This window comes from Sylvia atricapilla, unplaced genomic scaffold, assembly GCF_009819655.1.
Source record: "Sylvia atricapilla isolate bSylAtr1 unplaced genomic scaffold, bSylAtr1.pri scaffold_205_arrow_ctg1, whole genome shotgun sequence".
Taxonomy (NCBI): Eukaryota; Metazoa; Chordata; class Aves; order Passeriformes; family Sylviidae; genus Sylvia; species Sylvia atricapilla.
In genome coordinates, this window is record NW_027077134.1 from 1 (window position 1) to 21,993 (window position 21,993).

The 21,993-nt window shown below is 58.5% G+C and overlaps 3 protein-coding genes and 2 long non-coding RNA genes across 6 annotated transcripts; 2 read left to right on the plus strand and 3 right to left on the minus strand.

The window, feature by feature from the left end:
- Positions 1-942: 942 nt before the first annotated feature.
- Positions 943-11,671, plus strand: LOC136374911 (chromodomain-helicase-DNA-binding protein 3-like; the record flags this gene model as incomplete). The annotated part of the gene is given in 6 exon segments (XM_066340290.1): positions 943-1,089; positions 4,344-4,539; positions 9,353-9,516; positions 10,078-10,207; positions 11,551-11,615; positions 11,617-11,671. Coding segments are annotated over 6 exon segments (732 nt in total), but the record flags the coding sequence as incomplete, so codon positions are not given.
- Positions 11,672-13,085: 1,414 nt separating this feature from the next.
- LAMTOR4 (late endosomal/lysosomal adaptor, MAPK and MTOR activator 4) lies at positions 13,086-15,175 on the plus strand. 2 transcript variants are annotated; one of them, XM_066340292.1, is made up of 4 exons: positions 13,086-13,235; positions 13,448-13,528; positions 14,151-14,337; positions 14,473-14,516. In XM_066340292.1, the coding sequence occupies exons 1-4, from the start codon at positions 13,170-13,172 to the stop codon at positions 14,499-14,501; spliced, it is 363 nt and encodes a 120-aa protein (XP_066196389.1). In that variant the 5' UTR covers positions 13,086-13,169; the 3' UTR covers positions 14,502-14,516. The 2 variants fall into 2 exon arrangements, with proteins under 2 accessions (XP_066196389.1, XP_066196388.1); XM_066340291.1 differs by lacking the exon at positions 14,473-14,516 and adding an exon at positions 14,954-15,175 and having other exon boundaries at positions 13,087-13,235; positions 14,151-14,268.
- A 132-nt stretch (positions 15,176-15,307) lies between these two features.
- On the minus strand, positions 15,308-16,010 carry LOC136374912 (uncharacterized). The gene is made up of 2 exons (XR_010746011.1): positions 15,885-16,010; positions 15,308-15,770 (listed from the first exon to the last, which is right to left on the minus strand). It is a non-coding gene; the product is annotated as an uncharacterized lncRNA (long non-coding RNA).
- Positions 16,011-16,223: 213 nt separating this feature from the next.
- On the minus strand, positions 16,224-20,962 carry TRAPPC14 (trafficking protein particle complex subunit 14). Its single transcript, XM_066340289.1, has 4 exons — positions 20,755-20,962; positions 19,523-19,650; positions 18,092-18,273; positions 16,224-16,511 (listed from the first exon to the last, which is right to left on the minus strand). Exons 1-4 carry the CDS (start codon positions 20,945-20,947, stop codon positions 16,355-16,357), a joined length of 660 nt encoding a protein of 219 aa, XP_066196386.1. The 5' UTR covers positions 20,948-20,962; the 3' UTR covers positions 16,224-16,354.
- On the minus strand, positions 16,589-17,554 carry LOC136374910 (uncharacterized). Its single transcript, XR_010746010.1, has 4 exons — positions 17,476-17,554; positions 17,240-17,403; positions 16,955-17,131; positions 16,589-16,824 (listed from the first exon to the last, which is right to left on the minus strand). It is a non-coding gene; the product is annotated as an uncharacterized lncRNA (long non-coding RNA).
- Positions 20,963-21,993: the final 1,031 nt, after the last annotated feature.

Genomic DNA, 21,993 nt, shown 5'->3' on the forward strand with positions numbered 1-21,993 from the left:
CTGGTGTGGGGGATGGTGGGGATGGGGTGATGTGGTGACAGTGTGACACAGTGACACGGTGACAATGTGACACAGTGACAGTGACACAAGGTGACAGTCCTTAGCGCTCAGCCACGGCTCCATGCGCTGCGTGTGGGGGATGCTGGGGATGGGGTGATGTGGTGACAGTGTGACACAGTGACACGGTGACAATGTGACAGTGACACAAGGTGACAGTCCTTAGCGCTCAGCCACGGCTACGCTGAGGTGTGGGGGATGGTGGGGATGTGATGATGCAGTAACAGGGTGGCACAGTGACAAGGTGCCATGGTGACAGTGTGACACGGTGCCATGGTGACACGGTGACACAGTGACAATGTGACACGGTGACAATGTGACACGGTGACAGTCCTTAGCGCTCAGCCACGGCTACGCGCGCTGCGTGTGGGGGATGGTGGGGATGGAGTGACAGGTTACCATGGTGACACAGTGACACGGTGCCATGGTGACACAAGGTGACAAACGGTGACAAGGTGACACGGTGACAAAGTGACAGTCCTTAGCGCTCAGCCACGGCTCTGCGCGCTGCGTGTGGGGGATGCTGGGGATGGCGTGACAGTGTGACAGGTTACCATGGTGACACAGTGACAGTGTGACACGGTGACACAGTGACACGGTGACAGTCCTTAGTGCTCAGCCACGGCTCCGTGTGCTGTGTGTGGGGGATGGTGGGGATGTGATGATGCAGTAACAGGGTGGCACAGTGACAGTGTGACACGGTGACACGGTGACAATGTGACACGGTGACAAATGGTGACACAGTGACAGTCCTTAGCGCTCAGCCACGGCTCCATGTGCTGGGTGTGGGGGATGGTGGGGATGTGATGATGCAGTAACAGGGTGGCACAGTGACAAGGTGACAATGTGACAATGTGACACGGTGACAAGGTGACACGGTGACAGTCCTTAGCGCTCAGCCACGGCTACGCGCGCTGGACCGACATCCAGAACGACGGCGCCTTCGGGGTCATCAACGAGCCCTTCAAGGGCGAGGCCTCCAAAGGGAACTTCCTGGAGATGAAGAACAAGTTCCTGGCGCGGCGCTTCAAGGTCAGCGCCCCTGGGGACACGGGGACACTGAGGGGACATTGGGGACAGTGTGGGGACAGCGGGGACACTGGGGACAGTGTGGGGACAGCGGGGACACTGGGGACAGCAGGGACAGCAGGGGATACTGAGGGGACAGTGTGGGGACAGTGGGGACAGTGGGGACAGTGTGGGGACATGGGGACACTGAGGGGACAGTGGGGACACTGGGGACACTGGGGACAGTGGGGACAGTGTGGGGACAGCAGGGGCATGGGGTCACTGAGGGGCAGCGGGGACACTGAGGGGACACTGAAGGGACAGCAGGTGACATGAGGGGACAACGGGGACATGGGGGGACAGCGAGGTGACACCAGAGTGATAGCCAGGGTGACAGCGGGGGGACACTGGGGTGACATGAGGGGACAGCAGGGTGACACTGGAGTGCCAGCCATGGTGACACTGGGGTGACGACATGACATTGGGGTGACAGCCAGGGTGACACCGAGGTGACACGGAGTGACATCAGGATGATAGCCAGAGGGACACCAGGGTGACACTGGGGTGACAGCCAGGGTGACATCAGGGTGACATGGGGTAACACCTGGGTGACAGCGGGTGACACCAGGGTGACCCCAGGGTGCTGTGACACCTGGGTGGCGGCTCCAGGACGTGGGTGACACCAGGGTTGGTCACCTGGGTGGGTCCCTCAGGTGTTGAGTGAGGTCCAGATGTTGATGACGTCATGGTTGGGGGTCACCTGCTGGGACACCTGGGCCCTCCAGATGTTGATGACGTCATGGGTGGACCCACAAACACCTGGACCCTCCGTCTCTTCCCTGACCCCCTCCAAAACCCCCCTGAACCCCCAAAATCCCCTCCAAACCCCCTCCAAACCCCCCAAAACACCCCAAAATCCCCCTGAGCCCCTCAAATCCCCCCTGAGCGCCTCCAAACCCCCTCAAACCCCTCCAAACGCCCCCCAAACCCCCCCAAACCCCCTCCAAACCCCTCAAAACCCAAAAAAACCTCCAAAAAACCCCTCAACCCCCCTCTCCCCCTTTCCCCAGCTGCTGGAGCAGGCGCTGGTGATCGAGGAGCAGCTCCGGCCTCCAAATACCCCCAAAACCCCCTCTAACCTCCCTAAACCATCCCTGACTCCCCCAAATCCCTCCAAACCGCCTCTAAACCCCCCTCAAATTCCCCCCAAACCCCCTCCAAACCCCCTTAAAACCCAAAAAAACCCCTCAACCCCCCTCTCCCCGTTTCCCCAGCTGCTGGAGCAGGCGCTGGTGATCGAGGAGCAGCTGCGGCCTCTGAATGCCCCCAAAACCCCCCTCTAACCTCCCTAAACCATCCCTGACTCCCCAAACCCCCTCTAAACCCCCCTCCAAACCCCCCCAAAACCCCTCAAATCCCCCCCAAATCCCCCCCAAATCCCTCCCCACTGACTTCTCCCGCCTTTCCTCAGCTGCTGGAGCAGGCGCTGGTGATCGAGGAGCAGCTCCGGCCTCCAAATGCCCCCAAACCCCCTCAAACCCCATCAAACAGCCTCAAACCTCCCTAAACCATCCCTGACCCCCTCAAATCCCCCCAAAACCCGTCCCCACTAACCCTTTCCCTTCCCCTCAGCTGCTGGAGCAGGCGCTGGTGATCGAGGAGCAGCTCCGGCCTCCAAACCCTCCAAAAACCCCTCAAATTCCCTCCAAATCCCCTCAAATCTTCCCCAAACCCCCTCAAAACCCAAAAAAACTCCAAAAGAACCCCCCAAACGCCGTCCCCACTGACCTCTCCCCCCTTTCCCCAGCTGCTGGAGCAGGCGCTGGTGATCGAGGAGCAGCTCCGGCCTCTGAATACCCCCAAACCCCCTCAAAACCCCTCCAAACCTCCCTAAACCATCCCTGACTCCCCCAAACCCCTTCAAATCCCCTCTAAACCCCTCAAATTCCCCCCAGATCCCCTCAAATCTTCCCCAAACCCCCTCAAACCTCCCCCAAACCCCCCTCAAACCCCTCCAAACTCCCCCAAAGCCTCCTCAAATTCCCCCCAAACCCCCTCCAAACCCCAAAAAAAACTCCAAAAAACCCCTCAACCCCCCTCTCCCCCCTTTCCCCAGCTGCTGGAGCAGGCGCTGGTGATCGAGGAGCAGCTGCGGCCTCTGAATACCCCCAAACCCCCCTCAAATTCCCCTCAAACCCCCTTTAAACCCCCCAAATCCCCCCCAAACCCCGTCCCCACTGACCTCTCCCCGTTTCCCCAGCTGCTGGAGCAGGCGCTGGTGATCGAGGAGCAGCTCCGGCCTCTGAATACCCCTAAACCCCCTCAAACCCCCTCCAAACCCCCTCAAATTCCCCCCAAATCCCCTCCAAACCCCCCCAAACCCCTCCAAACCCCCTCTAAACCCCCTCAAACCCCCTTTAAACCCCTCAAATTCCTCCCAAATCCCCTCAAATCTTCCCCAAACCCCTCCAAACCCCCTCAAACCTCCCCCAAACCCCCCTCAAACCCCTCCAAACCCCCCCCAAAGCCTTCTCAAATTCCCCTCCAAACCCCCTCCAAACCCCAAAAAACCTCCAAAAAACCCCTCAACCCCCCTCTCCCCCCTTTCCTCAGCTGCTGGAGCAGGCGCTGGTGATCGAGGAGCAGCTGCGGCCTCCGAATGCCCCCAAACCCCCTCAAACCCCCTCAAACCCCCTTTAAACCCCCTTTAAAACCCCTCAAATCTCCCCCAAACCCCGTCAAACCCCCTCCAACCTCCCTAAACCATCCCTGACTCCCCCAAATCCCCTCCAAACCCCTCTAAACCCCGTCAAACCCCCTCTAAACCCCTCAAATTCCTCCCAAATCCCCTCAAATCTTCCCCAAACCCCTCAAATCCCCCCAAACCCCCCAAACCCCGTCCCCACTGACCTCTCCCCGTTTCCCCAGCTGCTGGAGCAGGCGCTGGTGATCGAGGAGCAGCTCCGGCCTCCGAATGCCCCCAAACCCCCTCAAACCCCCTCCAAACCCCCCCAACCCCCAAAAAACTCCAAAAATCCTCTCCAAATCCCCCCCAAATCCCCCCAAACCCTCTCCAAACCCCCCCTGACCCCCTCAAACCCCTCTAAAACCCTCTCCAAACCCTCTCAACTGCCCTCAAAATCCCCCCCGGCCCCCTCAGATCCCCTCCAAAATCCCTGCCAAACCCACCTGACCCTCCAAAACTCCCCCAAATGCCCCCTGACTCCCTCAAATCCCCCCCAAACCCCGTCCCCACTGACGTCTCCCCGTTTCCCCAGCTGCTGGAGCAGGCGCTGGTGATCGAGGAGCAGCTGCGGCGCGCCGCGTACCTGAACATGACGCAGGACCCGAGTCACCCGGCCATGGCCCTGAACACGCGCTTCGCCGAGGTCGAGTGCCTGGCCGAGAGCCACCAGCACCTGTCCAAGGAGTCGCTGGCGGGCAACAAACCGGCCAACGCCGTGCTGCACAAGGGTAAGAGACGGCGGCAGGGCCAGCGAGGGGCGCGCAGAGGTCGCCAGCCCGCCGGGCATTGGTCTGCTGTAACCGAGTATTAAAAAAATAACCGTGCTTGTGGTGGGTTTTTTGGGGTTTTGGGGTGTTTTGGGTTTTTTAGGGGGGTTTTGGGGTGTTTTTAGGGTGGGTCACGGAGGTCGCCAGCCCGGAGCTCGGGGCTCTGCTGTAACTGTTAGTGTTGGTGTTGGGGCAGAGTATTAAAAAAACAACGATGTTTGTGGTGGGTTTTTGGGGGTTTTGGGGTTTTTGGGGTTTGTTTGTGTTTTTGGGCCTTTTTTTAGGAGGTTTTTGGGTTTTTTGGGGTGTTTTGCGGGTTTTTAGGAGGGTTTTGGGTTTTTTGGGGTGTTTTTAGGGTGGGTCACGGAGGTCACCAGCCCAGGGCTCTGCTGTAGCTGGTGTTGGTGGCGTGGTCGAGTATTTAAAAAAGACACCAGGGGTGTGTTGGTTTTTTTGGGTTTGGGGGTTTTTTTGGAGGGGTTTTGGGGTGTTTTTGGTTTTTTGGGGTGTTTTTAGGGTGGGTCACAGAGGTCACCAGCCCGGAGCTCGAGGCTCTGCTGTAACTGGTGGAGGTGTTGGTGTCATGGTTGAGTATTAAAAAGAGACACCAGGAGTGTGTTGGTTTTTTTAGAGTTTTTTTGGGGGTTTTTGGGGGGGTTTTTTGGGCTGTTTTGGGGTTTTTTTAGGAAGTTTTGGGTTTTTTGGGGTGTTTTTAGAGGGGCAAACAGAGGTTGCCAGCCCAGTGGCCATTGGTCTGCTGTAACCGGTGCTGGTGTCGAGTATTAAAAAAATAACCGTGCTTGTGGTGGTTTTTTGGGGTTTTTGGGTTTTCTGGGGTGTTTTTAGGGTGGGTCACAGAGGTCCCCCGCCCGGAGCTCGGGGCTCTGCTGTAGCTGGTGGAGGTGTCATGGTTGAGTATTAAAAAGAGACACCAGGGGTGTGTTGGTTTTTTAGGGTTTTTGGGGTTTGTTTGTGGTTTTGGGGGTTTTTTTAGGAGGTTTTTGGGTTTTTGGGGTTTTTTTAGGAGGTTTTTGGGTTTTTTGGGGTGTTCTTAGGGTGGGTCACAGAGGTCACCATCCCGGAGCTCGAGGCTCTGCTGTAGCTGGTGTTGGTGGCGTGGTCGAGTATTTAAAAAAGACACCAGGAGTGTGTTGGTTTTTTTGGGTTTGGGGGTTTTTTTGGAGGGGTTTTGGGGTGTTTTTGGTTTTTTTGGGGTGTTTTTAGGGTGGGTCACAGAGGTCACCATCCCGGAGCTCGGGGCTCTGCTGTAGCTGGTGGAGGTGTCATGGTTGAGTATTAAAAAGAGACACCAGGGGTGTGTTGGTTTTTTAGGGTTTTTGGGGTTTGTTTGTGGTTTTTGGGGTTTTTTTAGGAGGTTTTTGGGTTTTTTTTAGGAGGTTTTTGGGTTTTTGGGGTGTTTTTAGGGTGGGTCACAGAGGTCACCAGCCCGGAGCTCGGGGCTCTGCTGTAGCTGGTGTTGGTGGCGTGGTCGAGTATTTAAAAAAGACACCAGGGGTGTGTTGGTTTTTTTGGGGTTGGGGGTTTTTTTGGAGGGGTTTTGGGGTGTTTTTGGGTTTTCTGGGGTGTTTTTAGGGTGGGTCACGGAGGTCACCAGCCCGGAGCTCGAGGCTCTGCTGTAGCTGGTGGAGGTGTCATGGTTGAGTATTAAAAAGAGACACCAGGAGTGTGTTGGTTTTTTTAGAGTTTTTTTTGGGGGTTTTTGGGGGGATTTTTTGGGGTGTTTTGGGGTGTTTTTAGGAAGTTTTGGGTTTTTTTGGGGTGTTTTTAGAGGGGCACGCAGAGGTCGCCAGCCCACCGGGCATTGGTCTGCTGTAACCGAGTATTAAAAAAATAACCGTGCTTGTGGTGGTTTTTTTGGGGTTTTTGGGTTTTTCGGGGTGTTTTGGGGGCTTTTTAGGAGGTTTTTGGGGTGGTTTTGGGTTTTTTGGGGTGTTTTTAGGGTGGGTCACAGAGGTCACCAGCCCAGTGGTCATTGGTCTGCTGTAGCTGGTGACGGTGGCGTGGTCAAGTATTAAAAAGAGACACCAGGAGTGTGCTGGTTTTTTTAGAGTTTTTTTGAGGGTTTTGGGGGGATTTTTTGGGGTGTTTTGGGGTTTTTTTTAGGAAGTTTTGGGGTTTTTTGGGGTGTTTTTAGAGGGGCGCGCAGAGGTCGCCAGCCCGCCGGGCATTGGTCTGCTGTAACCGAGTATTAAAAAAATAACCGTGCTTGTGGTGGTTTTTTTGGGGTTTTGGGGGGTTTTGGGGTGTTTGGGGGCTTTTTAGGTGGTTTTTGGGGTGTTTTTAGGGTGGGTCACAGAGGTCACCAGCCCGGAGCTCGAGGCTCTGCTGTAACTGTCGGAGGTGGTGTCGAGTATTTAAAAAAGACACCAGGAGTGTGTTGGTTTTTTGGGTTTTTTTGGGGGATTTTGGGGTCTTTTTTGGGTGAGGTGGGGCTTTTTTTAGGGGGTGTTTTTTTGGGTTTTTTTTTAGGGGGGGATTTGGGGTTTTTTTTTGGGATGTGGTGAAGGTTTTTTGGGGTTTTTTGTGGAGGGGTTTGGGTTGGGGGGGTTGGGGTTTTTTAGGGATTTTTGGGGGGGATTTTGGGGGGTTTTTTGGGTTTTTTGGGGGGTGGTTTTTGGGGGTTTTTTTGGGGAGGGATATTGGGGTTTTTTTGGGGGTTTTTTTTGGTTTTTTTGGGGGGGTTGGGAATTTAGGGGGGTTTTGGGGGGAGTTTGGGTTTTTTGGGGGCAGTGGTAGGGCGTGGTTTTGGGTTTTTTTGGGGAGGGATATTGGATGTTTTTGGGGTTTTTTTTTTGGGGGGGGGTTTGGGAATTTGGGGGGGTTTTGGGGGGAGTTTGGGTTTTTTGGGGGGTGTTGGAGGTTTTTGGGGTTTTTTGGGGATTTTTTTAGGGTTGTGGTGTGGGTTTTTTAGTTTCTTTGGGGGGGTTGGGGCTTTTTTGGGGGGTTCTTTGGGGTTTTGGGGGTTTTGGGTTTTTTTTTTTTTTTTTGAGGGGTTTATTGAGTTTTTTTGGAGGATTTTGGGGTTTTGGGGGGGTTTTTGGAGGGAGTTTTTGGGGGGGTTGGTTTTTTTTCACAGGGGTTTGGGGGGGTTTGGGGGGTTTTTTGGGGTTTTTTTGAGGTGGTTGGGGTTTTGGGGGGGGTTTTGGGGGGATTTTTTGCACTTTTTTGGGGTTTGGGTCGGGGGGTTGGGGTTTTTTTGGGGGTGTTCCTTTGGGTTTTTTGGGGGGGATTTCGGGGGGATTTGGGGTGTGGTGGGTTTTTTTGGGGGGATTATTGGGGGGTTTTCTGGGGATCTTTTGGAGGGGGTTTTGGGTGTTTTGGGGGGGGATTTTCGGATTTTTTTGTGGGTTTTTGGGGGGAGGTTGGGGTTTTTTTGGGGGGTTTGGGGGGTTTTGGGATTTTGGGGGCGGTTGTTGGGGTTTTTTTGGGGAGTGTTTTGGGTTTTTTGGGGGTTTTTGGGGGTTTTTTGGGGTTTTTTTGGGGGGTGCGTTTTTTGGGGTTTTTTTTGGGGGGGGTTGCCGGGTTTTGGGGGGTCTTTTGGGGTTTTTCTTTTGTTTTTGTGGGGGGTTTGGGGTTGGTTTTTTTTTTTTTTTTTTTTTTTTTTTTTTTTTTTTTTTAAGGGGGTGTGGGAGGTGTTGGCTCCGCTCCAAAAAAAGTGAAAAATAACCAAAAAACGTCAAAAAAACCCAAACCGCCGCCTCCCGCTTTTGTGTGTGTGTGTGTGTCCTTGCTCTGGGTGGGGGAGGGGAGAGGTGGGGGAGGGGCAAACGGAGGGTGGGGGAGGGGCGAGAAAAATCGGAGTGAATTTGGGTTAAAGGCTGAGAAAAAAGGGAGCGAATTCGGAGAAAAGTCGGGTTAAACTGGGGGGAAATTTGGAGTAAAGTCTGAGTAAAAGCGGAGTAAATTTGGAGTAAAATGGGAGAGAAATCGGAGTAAATTTGGAGTAAAATGTGAGAAAAACCAGAGTAAATTTGGAGTAAAATGGGAGAGAAATCGGAGTAAATTTGGAGTAAAGTCGCAGAAAAATCAGAGTAAATTTGGAGTAAATTTGGAGTAAAAGCCGGTGTAAACCTGGTGTAAACCCGGTGTAAAGGTGGTGTAAGTGCCCGGCGCTGCCCTCTGAGTATCTCCGGAGTAGTTCACACCCCGATCCTCCCTCCTCACCCCGGGGGGTGTTCCCCTGGAGTATCCCCGGAGTAAATCCGGAGTATCCCCGGCCTGTTCACAGCCCCTCCCTGCCCCTGAGTAACCGCTGAGTATCCCCTGAGTAACCCCCTCCCCCCCACACTCAGGTGAGTATCTCCCACCGCTCTGCCCCTGAGTAACCCCTGAGTAACCCCTGAGTAACCTGTAACCGATGAGTAACCCCTGAGTAACCTGTGAGTAAACCTATGAGTAACCTGTGGATAACCTGTGGGTAACCTGTGAGTAACCTGTGAGTCAACCTATGCGTAAGCTATGAGTAACCCGTGAGTAGCCCCCGGGTAATCTGTGAGTAATCTATGAGTAGCCCCTGAGTAACCTGTGGGTAAACTATGAGTAACCTGTGAGTAACCCCTGAGTGCCCCATCTCTGTCCCCTGTGTCCCCTGTGTGTCCCCTGTCAGTGCTGAGCCAGCTGGAGGAGCTGCTCAGCTCTGAGTAACCCCTGAGTAACCCCTGAGTAACCCGTGAGTAACCTGTGAGTAACCGGTGCGTAGGCGCTGACGGGCGCCCCGTCTGTGTCCCCGTGTCCCCTGTGTGTCCCCTGTCAGTGCTGAACCAGCTGGAGGAGCTGCTCAGCGACATGAAGGCCGATGTGACGCGTCTCCCGGCCACTCTGTCCCGCATCCCGCCCATCGCCGCGCGCCTGCAGATGTCCGAGCGCAGCATCCTCAGCCGCCTGGCCAGCAAGGGCACCGAGAGCCACCCGCCGCCCGTGAGTGACATTTGGGGACAGCTGTGTCACCTCCTGTCAGCCCCGGGTATCCCTGTCACCCATTGTCACCCATTGTCACCCATTGTCACCCATTGTCACCCATTGTCACCGTGTCACCCTGCCCCGGGGGTGTCACCCATCCTGGCCAGCAAGGGCACCGAGAGCCACCCGCCGCCCGTGAGTGACATTTGGGGACAGTTGTGTCACCTCCTGTCAGCCCCGGGTATCCCTCTGTCACCCATTGTCACCCATTGTCACCATGGCGCCCTGCCCCGGGGGTGTCACCCATCCTGGCCAGCAAGGGCACCGAGAGCCACCCGCCGCCCGTGAGTGACATTTGGGGACAGCTGTGTCACCTCCTGTCAGCCCCGGGTATCCCTCTGTCACCCATTGTCACCTCTGTCACCGTGTCACCCTGCCCCGGGGATGTCCCTTGTCACCGTGGGGACATCCCTCAGTAACTTGGTGATGTCCCTCCTGAGTTTGGGATGTCCCTCAGCGCCTTGGGGACCCCCCGGGGCCACCCCGGGGAGGTGACAGCCGTGTCCCCTTTGTCCCCAGAGCTTCCCGCCGGGACCTTACGCCACCCCCCCGAGTTACGGGGGCACCTTTGGGACCCCCCCGGCCGGAGCCCTGCCCCCCCCCGGGGGCGCCAACTACAGCCAGATGCCACCAGGCTCCTTCATTTCCGGTGAGGGGACAGCGGGGGTGACACCAATGAGGGGGACATTTGGGGGGGGGGTGACGCCAAAAATGGGGACATCTGGGGGGGGTGACGCCAAAAATGGGGACATTTTTTTGGGGGTGACACCAAAAATGGGGACACTTTTTGGGGGTGTCCCCAAAAAGGGGGACATTTGGGGGGGGTGACACCAAAGAGGGGGACATTTGGGGGTGGGGTGTCCCCAAAAATGGGGACATTTGGGGGTGGGGTGATGCCAAAAATGGGGACATTTTTTTGGGGGTGACACCAAAGAGGGGGACATTTGGGGGGGGTGGCACCAAAGATGGGGACATTTTTTGGAGGGGGAGGTCCCGGGGTGTGGGTGGGGGAGGGGTCTGGGGTCCGTGGGGGGGGGGTTCCCATGGGTGGGGGTCTGGGTGTCCCCCGTGACCACGCCCCCCGGTGATGATGTCACTATGGGATGTCCCCATGGCTGGGGGTCACTCAGGTGTCACTGTGGGATGTCCCCATGGGTGGGTGTCACTGGGGTGTCACTATGGGGTGTCCCATGGGTGGGGGTCACTGTGGGGGTCCCATGGGTGCCCTTTGACCCCGGGGTGTCCCCCCCAGCCGCCAATGGCCCCCCGGTGCTGGTGTCACTGTGGGATGTCCCCATGGGTGGGGGTCACTGTGGGTGTCCCCTGGGTGCCCTTTGACCCCGGGCTGTCCCCCCAGCCGCCAATGGCCCCCCGGTGCTGGTGTCACTGTGGGATGTCCCCATGGGTGGGGGTCACTGTGGGTGTCCCCTGGGTGCCCTTTGACCCCGGGCTGTCCCCCCAGCCGCCAATGGCCCCCCGGTGCTGGTGTCACTGTGGGGTGTCCCCATGGGTGATGATGTCACTGTGGGATGTCCCCATGGGTGGGTGTCACTGGGGTGTCACTGGGGGATGTCCCCATGGGTGGGGGTCACTGTGGGGGTCCCATGGGTGCCCTTTGACCCCGGGGTGTCCCCTGGGTGCCCTTTGACCCCGGGGTGTCCCCCCCAGCCACCAATGGCCCCCCGGTGATGATGTCACTGTGGGATGTCCCCATGGGTGGGTGTCACTGGGGTGTCACTGGGGGATGTCCCCGTGGGTGTCACCCCTCGGGGGGTGTCCCCTGGGTGCCCTTTGACCCCGGGGTGTCCCCCCAGCCGCCAATGGCCCCCCGGTGCTGGTGTCACTGTGGGGTGTCCCCATGGGTGATGATGTCACTGTGGGGGGTTCCCATGGGTGGGTGTCACTGGGGTGTCACTGTGGGATGTCCCCATGGGTGGGGGGTCACTGTGGGTGTCCCCTGGGTGCCCTTTGACCCCGGGCTGTCCCCCCCAGCCGCCAATGGCCCCCCGGTGCTGGTGAAGCGCGAGGCGGAGGCGCTGGAGAAGAAGGAGCCGCGGGGGGGGGGAGGTGATCTGCATCGACGACTGAGGGAGGGGGAGGGGCCGCCCCACCCCTCCCCCACCCAATCACCGCCCGGAGTCACCCCCCCCCCTCCGCGAGATGGGTGGGGGAGGGGCGGGGTTTTTTTTGGGGGGGTGGGGGTGGGGGAGGGGCGATTATAAATATGAATTATATAAATATGAATTTATCCGGGGAGGGGGGGGGTGGGGTGGGTGGGGGAGGGGCCGGGCTCCTCCCCTCCCCCCTCTCGGGGTGGTCACAGGGCCCCTCCCCCCGCCCCTCCCCCACTCCCCTCCCCCCCCGGGCTCTTGTTTAACCACAGCGAATAAACCCCGGATCCTTCCTTGGCTACCGACCGCGGCTCCGCGCTGGCCACCGGGAAAGGGGCGTGGCTACCGGGAAGGGGGCGTGGTTATGGAAAAGGGGGCGTGGCTAACGTAGGGGTGGTTGTGGCCACCGTAAAGGGGGCGTGGCTACCATAGGGATGGTCATAGCGCCTGTGGCTAGCGTGGGGATGCTCTTGGCTACTGTGGGGATGGGCGTGGTCACTATGAAGGGGGCGTGGCTACCGTGGGAATGGGCGTGGTTACTGTGAAGGGGGCGTGGCTACCGTGGGAATGGGCGTGGCTGCTGTGGGAATGGTCATGGCCGCCATGGGAGTGGTTGTGACTACCATAGGGATGGACTTGGCTACCGAGAGGGGTGTGGCTACCGTGAGAGGGGCGTGGTTACCGTGGGAATGGTCATGGCCGCCATGGGAGTGGTTGTGGCTACCATAGGAATGGTCTTGGCTACCGAAAGGGGAGCGTGGCTATCGGGGGGGCGTGGCTACCATGAGATGGGCGTGGCCGCCATGGGAATGGTTGTGGCTATCATATGGGTGGACTTGGCTACCGAAAGGGGGGCGTGGTTACCGTGGGGATGGGCGTGGCTACCATGGGATGGTCATGGCCGCCATGGGAATGGTTGTGGCTACCATAGGGATGGACTTGGCTACCGAGAGGGGGGCGTGGTTACCGTGGGGATGGGCGTGGCTACCATGGGATGGTCATGGCCACCACGGGGCTGGTTGTGGCCACCATGGTGACGATGGTTGTGGCCCCCACAGGCCGCGGCCACCGCGGCTCGGCTCTGGGCTCGTGGCCGTGGCGGCCATTGGCGGAGATTTCCCCGGTTTATTGAAGGGATTTTTGAGGCGTTTTCCCCAAATTTCCTCATTTTGGGGCTGCTGGCGGGGCGGGGGCCGAGAGCTGGAGCGCTCAGGGACCATAGAGACGAGCGCTGGAGGACCGAGCGTCACTTCCGGCTTCCGGGAAGAACCACAGAGACCTCCGCCGGAGGACTGAGCGTCACTTCCGGCTTCCGGGAAGAACCACAGAGACCTCCGCTGGAGGACTGAGCGTCACTTCCGGCTTTATGGAGGAACCCAGAGACCTCCGCTGGAGGACTGAGCGTCACTTCCGGCCTACCGACCAATAGAATTGGCCACTTCTCTCGTCACGTGATCCCAGGGCCGGCTCTGATTGGTCAGCCGGCGAAGCGCTGAACCAATGAGGTGGCGGGGTTTATTAAGGGCGGGGTCACGTGACCGGAAGAGAAGCGGGAGCGTCGCTATGGTGAGAACTGGGAGAAACTGGGGGATACTGGGAGAGACTGGGAGATACTGGGAGGGACTGGGAGGGACTGGGGGGACTGGGGGGGACTGGGGGAGGCTGCGGGTGGAGGCTCTGAGTGTTACTGGTTTCATACTGGTCCACACTGGTTTACACTGGTCCACACTGGTTTATACTGGTCCATACTGGTTTATACTGGTCCATACTGGTTTCAGACGTCGGCGCTGACGCAGGGCCTGGAGCGGCTCCCGGCTCAGGCCGGGTACCTCGTCATCAGCGACGGCGCCGTGCTGGCGGTGAGGGGGAGGGGCCTCAAAATTTGGGGGAAAAGCACAAAAAATTGGGGGAGGGGCTCCAAAAAATTGGGGGAGGGGCTCCAAAATTAGGGGTGGGGGGGGGCCCAAAGATTGGAGGAGGAGGAGGAAGCAAAAAATTGGAGGAGGGAAGAAACAAAAAAAAAAAATTGAGGGAGGGGCCCCAAAAATTTGGGGGAGGAGGAAACAAAAAATTTTGGGGTGATTCGGGATGATTTTGGGGTGAATTGGATGATTTTGGGGTTATTTTGGGGTGAATTTCGGTGGGTTTGGGGTAGATTTGGGTGAATTTGGGATGGATTTGGGTGATTTTTGGGTTGATTTGGGTGATTTTGGGGTGAATTTTGGGGTGATTTTGAAACTTCTGAGGCTCCTGGGTTGAATTTGGGTGATTTGGGGATATTTTGAGATAATTATTTTATAATTCGGAGCCTTTTGACTCCTTTTAAACTCATTTTAGTTAATTTTGGACCATTTTCAATCAGATTTTTTGGAGGGGATTTTCTCCCTCCCGATTTTCCCGGGAACCTCCAAAATTCCCGATTTTTCTCCTAATTATTTTTATTTTTTAATCATTTTTTTGTCCCTTTTGTCCCCTGCTCAGTCCTCGGGGGACCTGGAGAACGACGAGCACACGGCCACTGTGCTGCAGGGGCTGGTGGCCACGGCCCTGGGGCTGCGCCTGCCCCGAGGCCACGAGCCGCCCTTCCGCCGCCTCTCGGGTGAGGGACGTCCCCAAAGTGTCCCCAAAGTGTCCCCAAAGGTCACCGGGGGTCACCGGGGGTCATCAGGTGGCACTAAAGTGGCACCAAAGGGGGAAAAAGTGGCACCAAAAGGGTCCCCGGGGGGGATTTTAGGGGGTTCTGAGCCTTAAAGTGTCCTCAAATGTCACCAGATGTCACCAAAGGGTCACCGGGGGTCATCAGGTGGCACTAAAGTGGCACCAAAGGGGTGAAAAGTGGCACCAAAGGGGCAAAAAGTGGCACCAAAAGGGTCCCCAGGGGGATTTTAGGGGGTGTTGAGGGGGGCCACTGTCCCCAAAGTGTCCCCAAGGCCACCCAGATTGTCCTCAGGGTCACCAAAGTGTCCCCAAATGTCACCAGGGGGTCATCAGGTGGCACCAAAAGGGTCCCCGAGGGAGGATTTTAGGGGGGTCTGAGCCTTAAAGTGTCCCCAAAGTGTCCCCAAATGTCACCAGGGGGTCACTGGGGTCACCAAAGGGTCACCAGGGGTCATCAGGTGGCACTAAAGGCTTTCAAACTGTCCCCAGAATGTCCCCAAGGTTCAGAGGGGTGGCCTTGTCCCTGTTGTCCCCTTGTCCCTGATGGCCTTGGGGACTGGGGACCCTGGGGGTGGCTTTGGGGACCTCGGGGACGCCGGGGGTGGCACTGTCCCCGTTGTCCCCAGTGGTGTTCGGTGAGCACTCGCTCCTTGTCACCGTCTCGGGACAGAAACTCTTCGTGGTCAAACGTCACCACCACGTCCAGGAGCCGGTGGCCGTGTGAAAAACTGTCCCCAAATGTCCCCAGGCTGTCCCCAGAGGAGGTGGCAGCGTCCTCGGCCGCTTCTTCCTGTCCCCAAAGTGTCCCCAAATCCCCGCCGTGGGGACAATAAACGTCTGAGGGTGGCTTTTGTGTGTTTGGTGAGTTCTTTGGGGACATCGGGGTGACATCAGGGGACATCCAGGCCACACTTGGGGACATCAGGGGACACCCAGGCCACCCTTGGGGACACCCAGGCCACCCTTGGGGACAATCCAAGTGACATCCAAGTCTCTTTATTGGCAATAAATAACAGGGACACAGGTGCCACCCTTGTCCCCAATGTCCCCAACCCGGAGGTGGCACCTCAGGCCCCTCCCCTCCCCCCTCCCACTTTGGCTCGGGGACACTTCCCCCAGAATGTCCCCAAATGTCCCCAAACTCCCGGCCCCAAAGGCAGGCACGGCTCCAGGCCGTGTCCCCAAGGTGTCCCCAAAATGTCCCCAAAATGTCCCCAAGGTCCCCTCCATGGCACGTGGCAGTGACCCCCCCCATTGTCACCTGGCTTTGGGGACACTTTGGTGGTGGCCCTGTCCCCATTGTCCCCATTGTCCCAAGCGCTGCCCCTGCCACCCCAGTGATGTCCCCAAGTTGTCCCCAGTGTCCCAGTGCCATCCCCATGGTCCCAGTGGTGTCCCCACGATGTCCCCACACTGTCCCCACTGTCCTGGTGCCACCCCTGGCTGTCCCCATGGTCCCGGTGTTGTCCCCACAGTGTCCCCACCATGTCCCCATGGTCCTGGCACTGTCCCCATGGCCCCAGCATTGTCCCCACGATGTCTCCATGGTCCCAGCACTGTCCCCTCAGTGTCCCCATGGTCCTGGCACTGTCCCCACACTGTCCCCACGGTCCCAGTGTTGTCTCCATGATGTCCCCACTGTCCCCAAGCTGTCCCCATGGTCCCAGCATTGTCCCCTTGATGTCCCCACACTGTGCCCATGCTGTCCTACGCTGTCCTCTCGATGTCCCCACAGTCCCAGCATTGTCCCCACACTGTCCCCTCGATGTCCCCATTGTCCCAGGCTGTCCCAGTGTTGTCCCCACAGTGTCCCAGACTGTCCCCACACTGTCCCCAGGCTGTCCCCATGATGTCCCCACGGTCCCAGCGTTGTCCCCAGGCTGTCCCCTCGGTGTCCCCAGGCTGTCCCCATGGTCCTGGCATTGTCCCCACACTGTCCCCTCGATGTCCCCATGGTCCCAGGCTGTCCCCACGGTCCCAGCGTTGTCCCCAGGCTGTCCCCTCGGTGTCCCCCGTGTCCCCTGGTGTCACTGGACGGGTGGCACCACGAGGACCTTGCACTCCCTCTTGGCGATCTTGTCCAGGGCCAGCACGGCTTTGTCACCTGCGGGCAGGTACAGGGGACGTCCCACGGGGGAGCCCACGGGGGGCGTGATGGCCCTGCGCTCCATCACACTGCCGGACCTGGGGACATTGGGGACACCTGTGTGTCACCTGTGTGACCTACAGTGTCCTTACAGTGTCCCCATGTCACCTGTGTGACCTGTGTCAGTTACAGTGATGGCCCTGCGCTCCATCACACTGCCGGACCTGGGGACAGGAGTGTCACCTCAGTGTCACCTGTGTGTCACCTGTGTGTGACCTGTGTGACCTACAGTGTCCCTGTGTCACCTGTGTGTCACCTGTGTCACCTGTGTGTGACCTGTGTCAGTCACAGTGATGGCCCTGCGCTCCATCACACTGCCGGACCTGGGGACACTGGGGACACCTGTGTCACCTGTGTGTCACCTGTGTGTCACCTGTGTCACCTGTGTGTGACCTGTGTCAGTCACAGTGATGGCCCTGCGCTCCATCACACTGCCGGACCTGGGGACAGGAGTGTCACCTCAGTGTCACCTGTGTGTCACCTGTGTGTCACCTGTGTGACCTACAGTGTCCTTACAGTGTCCCCGTGTCACCTGTGTGACCTGTGTCAGTTACAGTGATGGCCCTGCGCTCCATCACACTGCCAGACCTGGGGACATTGGGGACACCTGTGTCACCTGTGTGTCACCTGTGTGACCTACAGTGTCCTTACAGTGTCCCTGTGTCAGTTACAGTGATGGCCCTGCGCTCCATCACACTGCCGGACCTGGGGACAGGAGTGTCACCTCAGTGTCACCTGTGTGTCACCTGTGTGTGACTTGTGTCACCTGTGTGACCTACAGTGTCCCCGTGTCACCTGTGTGACCTGTGTCAGTCACAGTGATGGCCCTGCGCTCCATCACACTGCCGGACCTGGGGACATTGGGGACACCTGTGTCACCTGTGTCACCTGTGTGTCACCTGTGTGACCTACAGTGTCCTTACAGTGTCCCTGTGTCAGTCACAGTGATGGCCCTGCGCTCCATCACACTGCCGGACCTGGGGACAGTGACACCTGTGTTACCTGTGTCACCTGTGTGTCACCTGTGTCACCTGTGTGTCACCTGTGTGACCTGTGTGTGACTTGTGTCACCTGTGTGACCTACAGTGTCCTTACAGTGTCCCCGTGTCACCTGTGTGTCACCTGTCTCACCTTGGTGTCACCTCAGTGGCCCTTTGTCACATCCCAGTTTGTCCCAGTGACCCCCAAACCCCAAACCAGTAACAAAAACCCCCAAACCAGTATAAACCAGTAACCCCCAATCCCCTCCCAGTCCCCTCAAAACCCCTCCCAGTTTATCCCAGTCCCTCCCAGCCCCCCCCAAATCCCCTCCCAGTTGCTCCCAGTCACTCCCAGTGCCCGCAAATCCCCTCCCAGTCCCTCCCAGTTCCCCTCCCAGTGACTCCCAGTTTGTCACAGTGCCCCCAAAACCCCTCCCAGTCGTTCCCAGTCCCTCCCAGTTCCTATTATCCCATTCCCAGTGCCCCCAAATCCCCTCCCAGTTTATCCCAGTCCCCATTATCCCATTCCCAGTCACTCCCAGTTCCCCTCCCAGTTGCTCCCAGTCCCTCCCAGTCCCCCCAAAACCCCTCCCAGTCACTCCCAGTCCCCCCCAGTCCCTCCCAGTCCCCCCCAGTACCTCATGAGGTGGCTGCGGGCCGGTTGCTGGTGGGAGAAGGACTGGGAGCGTCCCAGTCCCGCCACCAGTTCCCGCACGGCCGGTGAACTGGGACTGCTCTTCCTGGAGACTGGGCGCGCCTCGGGCGGGGCACTGGTCACACTGGCCGTGAACTGGAGCTTCAGCTTCATGTGCTGAGACAGCTGCGCCAAACTGGGACTCACTGGGACGGACTGGGACAGACTGGGAGGGAACTGGGACAAACTGGGACTCACTGGGACGGACTGGGACGGACTGGGAGGGAACTGGGACAAACTGGGACTCACTGGGACGGACTGGGACGGACTGGGAGGGAACTGGGACAAACTGGGACTCACTGGGACGGACTGGGAGGGACTGGGAGGGACTGGGCCAAACTGGGAGGGACTGGGAGTGAGTTTTGGGGGCACTGGGAGGGAATTTAGGATACTGGGAGTCACTGGGAGGGACTGGGAGGGGTTTTGGGGGGACTGGGAGGGAACTGGGAGGGCACTGGTGACACGGAAGGTGACACAGATGACACTGAGGTGACCCAGGTGACACAGGAGGTGACACAGGTGACACAGAGGTGGCCCTGACCTCGAAGAGACCCGCCCTGAGGCACTGGAAGGGGGATACTGGGGATACTGGGGATACTGGGAATGGAACAATAACGGGGATAACAGTGACACAGGTGACACGGGGGTGACACAGGTGACACTGAGGTGACACAGAGGTGACACTGAGGTGGCCCTGACCTCAAAGAGACCCGCCCTGAGGCACTGGAAGGGAGATACTGGGGATACTGGGGATACTGGGAACGGGATAATGGTGACGATAACAATGACATAAATGACACGGGTGACACTGAGGTGACACAGGTGACAATGAGGGTGACACAGAGGTGACACTGAGGTGGCCCTGACCTCGAAGAGACCCGCCCTGAGGCACTGGAAGGGGGATACTGGGGATACTGGGGATACTGGGAATGGAACAATAACGGGGATAATGGGTATAACAGTGACACAGGTGACACGGGGGTGACACAGGTGACACAGGTGACACACAGGTGACACTGAGGTGGCCCTGACCTCGAAGAGGCCCACCTGGAGGCACTGGAAGGGGGATACTGGGGATACTGGGGATACTGGGAACGGGATAATGGTGAGGATAACAATGACATAAATGACACGGGTGACACGGGGGTGACACAGGTGACACTGAGGTGACACAGAGGTGACACAGAGGTGGCCCTGACCTCGAAGAGACCCGCCCACAGGCACTGGAAGGGGGATACTGGGGATACTGGGGATACTGGGAATGGGCCAATAACGGGGATAATGGGTATAACAGTGACACAGGTGACACTGAGGTGACCCAGGTGACACGGGGGTGACCCAGGTGACACTGAGGTGACACTGAGGTGGCCCTGACCTCGAAGAGGCCCGCCCGCAGGCACTGGAAGGCCACGGTGAAGGTCCTGGCGCTGCCCTTGCGGGAGTAGCCCAGGTTGGTGAGGGGCGAGTGACAAACCACCGAGTCCAGGGGACCGCGGGGACGGCCTGAGGGGACAGGGACACGGCATTGGGGACACCCAGGCCACTGGGGATTCTGTCCGCGTCCACAGTGTCCCCAACAGTGTCCCCAATGTGTCCCCAGTGTCCCCAATGGCCCCAGTGTCCCCAACAGTGTCCCCAGTGTCCCCAGTGTCCTCAATCCCCCGGATGTCCCCAATGTCCTGAATGTCCCCAGTGTCCCCAATGTGTCCCCAACAGTGTCCCCAGTGTCCACAGTGTCCCCAATCCCCCCAGTGTCCCCAGTGTCCCCAACAGTGTCCCCAATGTGTCCCCAGTGTCCCCAATCCCCCCAGTGTCCCCAATGTCGCCAGTGTCCCCAACAGTGTCCCCAATGTCGCCAGTGTCCCCAATCCCCTGGATGCCCCCATTGTCCCCAATGTCCCCAGCAGTGTCCCCACCGCGGTGGCCTCGGGGGTCCACACCAGGCGCACGGCCAGGAAGTCCTGCAGGTCCCCAGTGTCCCCAATGTCCCCAGTCCCCTGGATGTCCCCAATGTCCCCAAGTGTCCCCAATGTCACCAGTGTCACCAATCCCCCGGATGTCCCCAATTCCCTGGATGTCCCCATTGTCCCCAATCCCCCCAATGTCCCCACTGTCCCCAGTGTCCCAGTGTCCCCACTGTCCCCAGTGTCCCCAATGTCCCCATGTCCCCAGTGTCCCCATTGTCCCCAATGTCCCCAGTGTCTCCAGTGTCCCCACTGTCCCCAGTGTCCCCAATGTCCCCATGTCCCCAGTGTCCCCATTGTCCCCAATGTCCCCAGTGTCTCCAGTGTCCCCAATAGCCCCAGTGTCTCCACTGTCCCCAATCCCCTGGATGTCCCCTGGATGTCCCCAATGTCCCCAGTGTCCCCAGCAGTGTCCCCACCGGCGGTGGCCTCGGGTGTCCACACCAGGCGCATGGCCAGAAAGTCCTGCAGGTCCCCAGTGTCCCCAATGTCCCCAATGTCCCCAGTCCCCTGGATGTCCCCAATGTCCCCAATCCCCTGGATGCCCCTGGATGCCCCCAATGTCCCCAATGTCCCCAATCCCCCGGATATCCCTGATTCCCCTGGATGTCCCCAATGTCCCCAGTGTCCCCAATGTCCCCACCGGCGGTGGCCTCGGGGGTCCACACCAGGCGCACGGCCAGGAAGTCCTGCAGCTCGTTGAGCAGGGTGTAGGTGACAGTGAAGCGCTGCAGGGCCACCACCGGGGACTCGCAGGTGGCCGTCATCACGAAGCGCGGCCGCTCCAGACGGATGCTCGGCAGCCTGAGGGGACGTCGGGGACATCGTGGGGACATCGTGGGGACAACCCCGGGGGAGGCACAGAAGGTGTGAGAATGAGGTGACAATGAGGGGACAGTGAGGGGACAGGAGGTGGTGGCACAGGGAAGGACGGTCAGGAGGGTCTGGAGAGCTTGGGGACATCATGGGGACATCGTGGGGACATTGGGGACAACCCCGGGGGAGCCACAGAGGAGCCCCAGAAGGTGTGACAATGAGGTGACAATGAGGGGACAGTGAGGGGACAGGAGGTGGTGGCACAGGGAAGGACGGTCAGGAGGGTCTGGAGAGTTTGGGGACATCATGGGGACATTGTGGGGACATTGGGGACAACCCCGGGGGAGCCACAGAGGAGCCCCGGGAGGTGTGACAGTGAGGTGACAATGAGGGGACAGTGAGGGGACAATGGTGGGACAGGGGGTGGTGGCACAGGGAAGGACAATCAGGAGGGTCTGGAGAGTTTGGGGACATCATGGGGACATTGGGGACAACCCCGGGGGAGCCACAGAAGGTGTGAGAATGAGGGGACAGTGAGGTGACAGTAAGGGGACAGGAGGTAGTGGCACATGGAGAAGAAGCCAGGAGAGTCTGGAGAGCTTGGGGACATCATGGGGACATTGTGGGGACATTGGGGACAACCCCGGGGGAGCCACAGAGGAGCCCCGGAAGGTGTGACAATGAGGTGACAAGCAGGGGACAGTGAGGGGACAGGAGGTAGTGGCACAGGGAAGGATGGTCAGGAGGGTCTGGAGAGCTTGGGGACATCGAGGACATCGAAGTGACACTGTGGGGACAACCCCGGGGGAGCCACAGAAGGTGTGAGAATGAGGTGACAATGAGGTGACAACGAGGGGACAATGAGGGGACAATGAGGGGACAGTGAGGGGACAATGGTGGCACAGGAGGTGGTGGCAACCAGGAGGGTCTGGAGAGCTTGGGGACATCGAAGTGACACTGTGGGGACAACCCCAGGGGAGCCACAGAAGGTGTGAGAATGAGGTGACAATGAGGTGACAATGAGGTGACAACGAGGTGGTGGCACCACAGGAAGCTCCGAGCCCTT

Bases quoted from the DNA above. Each gene is read 5' to 3' on its own strand.
- LAMTOR4 (XM_066340292.1), top strand. From the start codon at position 13,170: ATGAGGTGGCGGGGTTTATTAAGGGCGGGGTCACGTGACCGGAAGAGA. The intron at 13,529-14,150 runs GTGAGGGGGAGG...TCCCCTGCTCAG, and splicing joins GCGACGGCGCCGTGCTGGCG to TCCTCGGGGGACCTGGAGAA. The intron at 14,338-14,472 runs GTGGCACTAAAG...GGGGGTCATCAG, and splicing joins GGGTCACCGGGGGTCATCAG to GTGGCACTAAAGTGGCACCA.
- TRAPPC14 (XM_066340289.1), bottom strand. From the start codon at position 20,947: ATGTCCCCACGATGTCCCCGACGTCCCCTCAGGCTGCCGAGCATCCGT. The intron at 18,274-19,522 runs GTCAGGGCCACC...AGTTTGGCGCAG, and splicing joins TGCGGGCGGGCCTCTTCGAG to CTGTCTCAGCACATGAAGCT. The intron at 16,512-18,091 runs GTACTGGGGGGG...CAATGTCCCCAG, and splicing joins GCCCGCAGCCACCTCATGAG to GTCCGGCAGTGTGATGGAGC.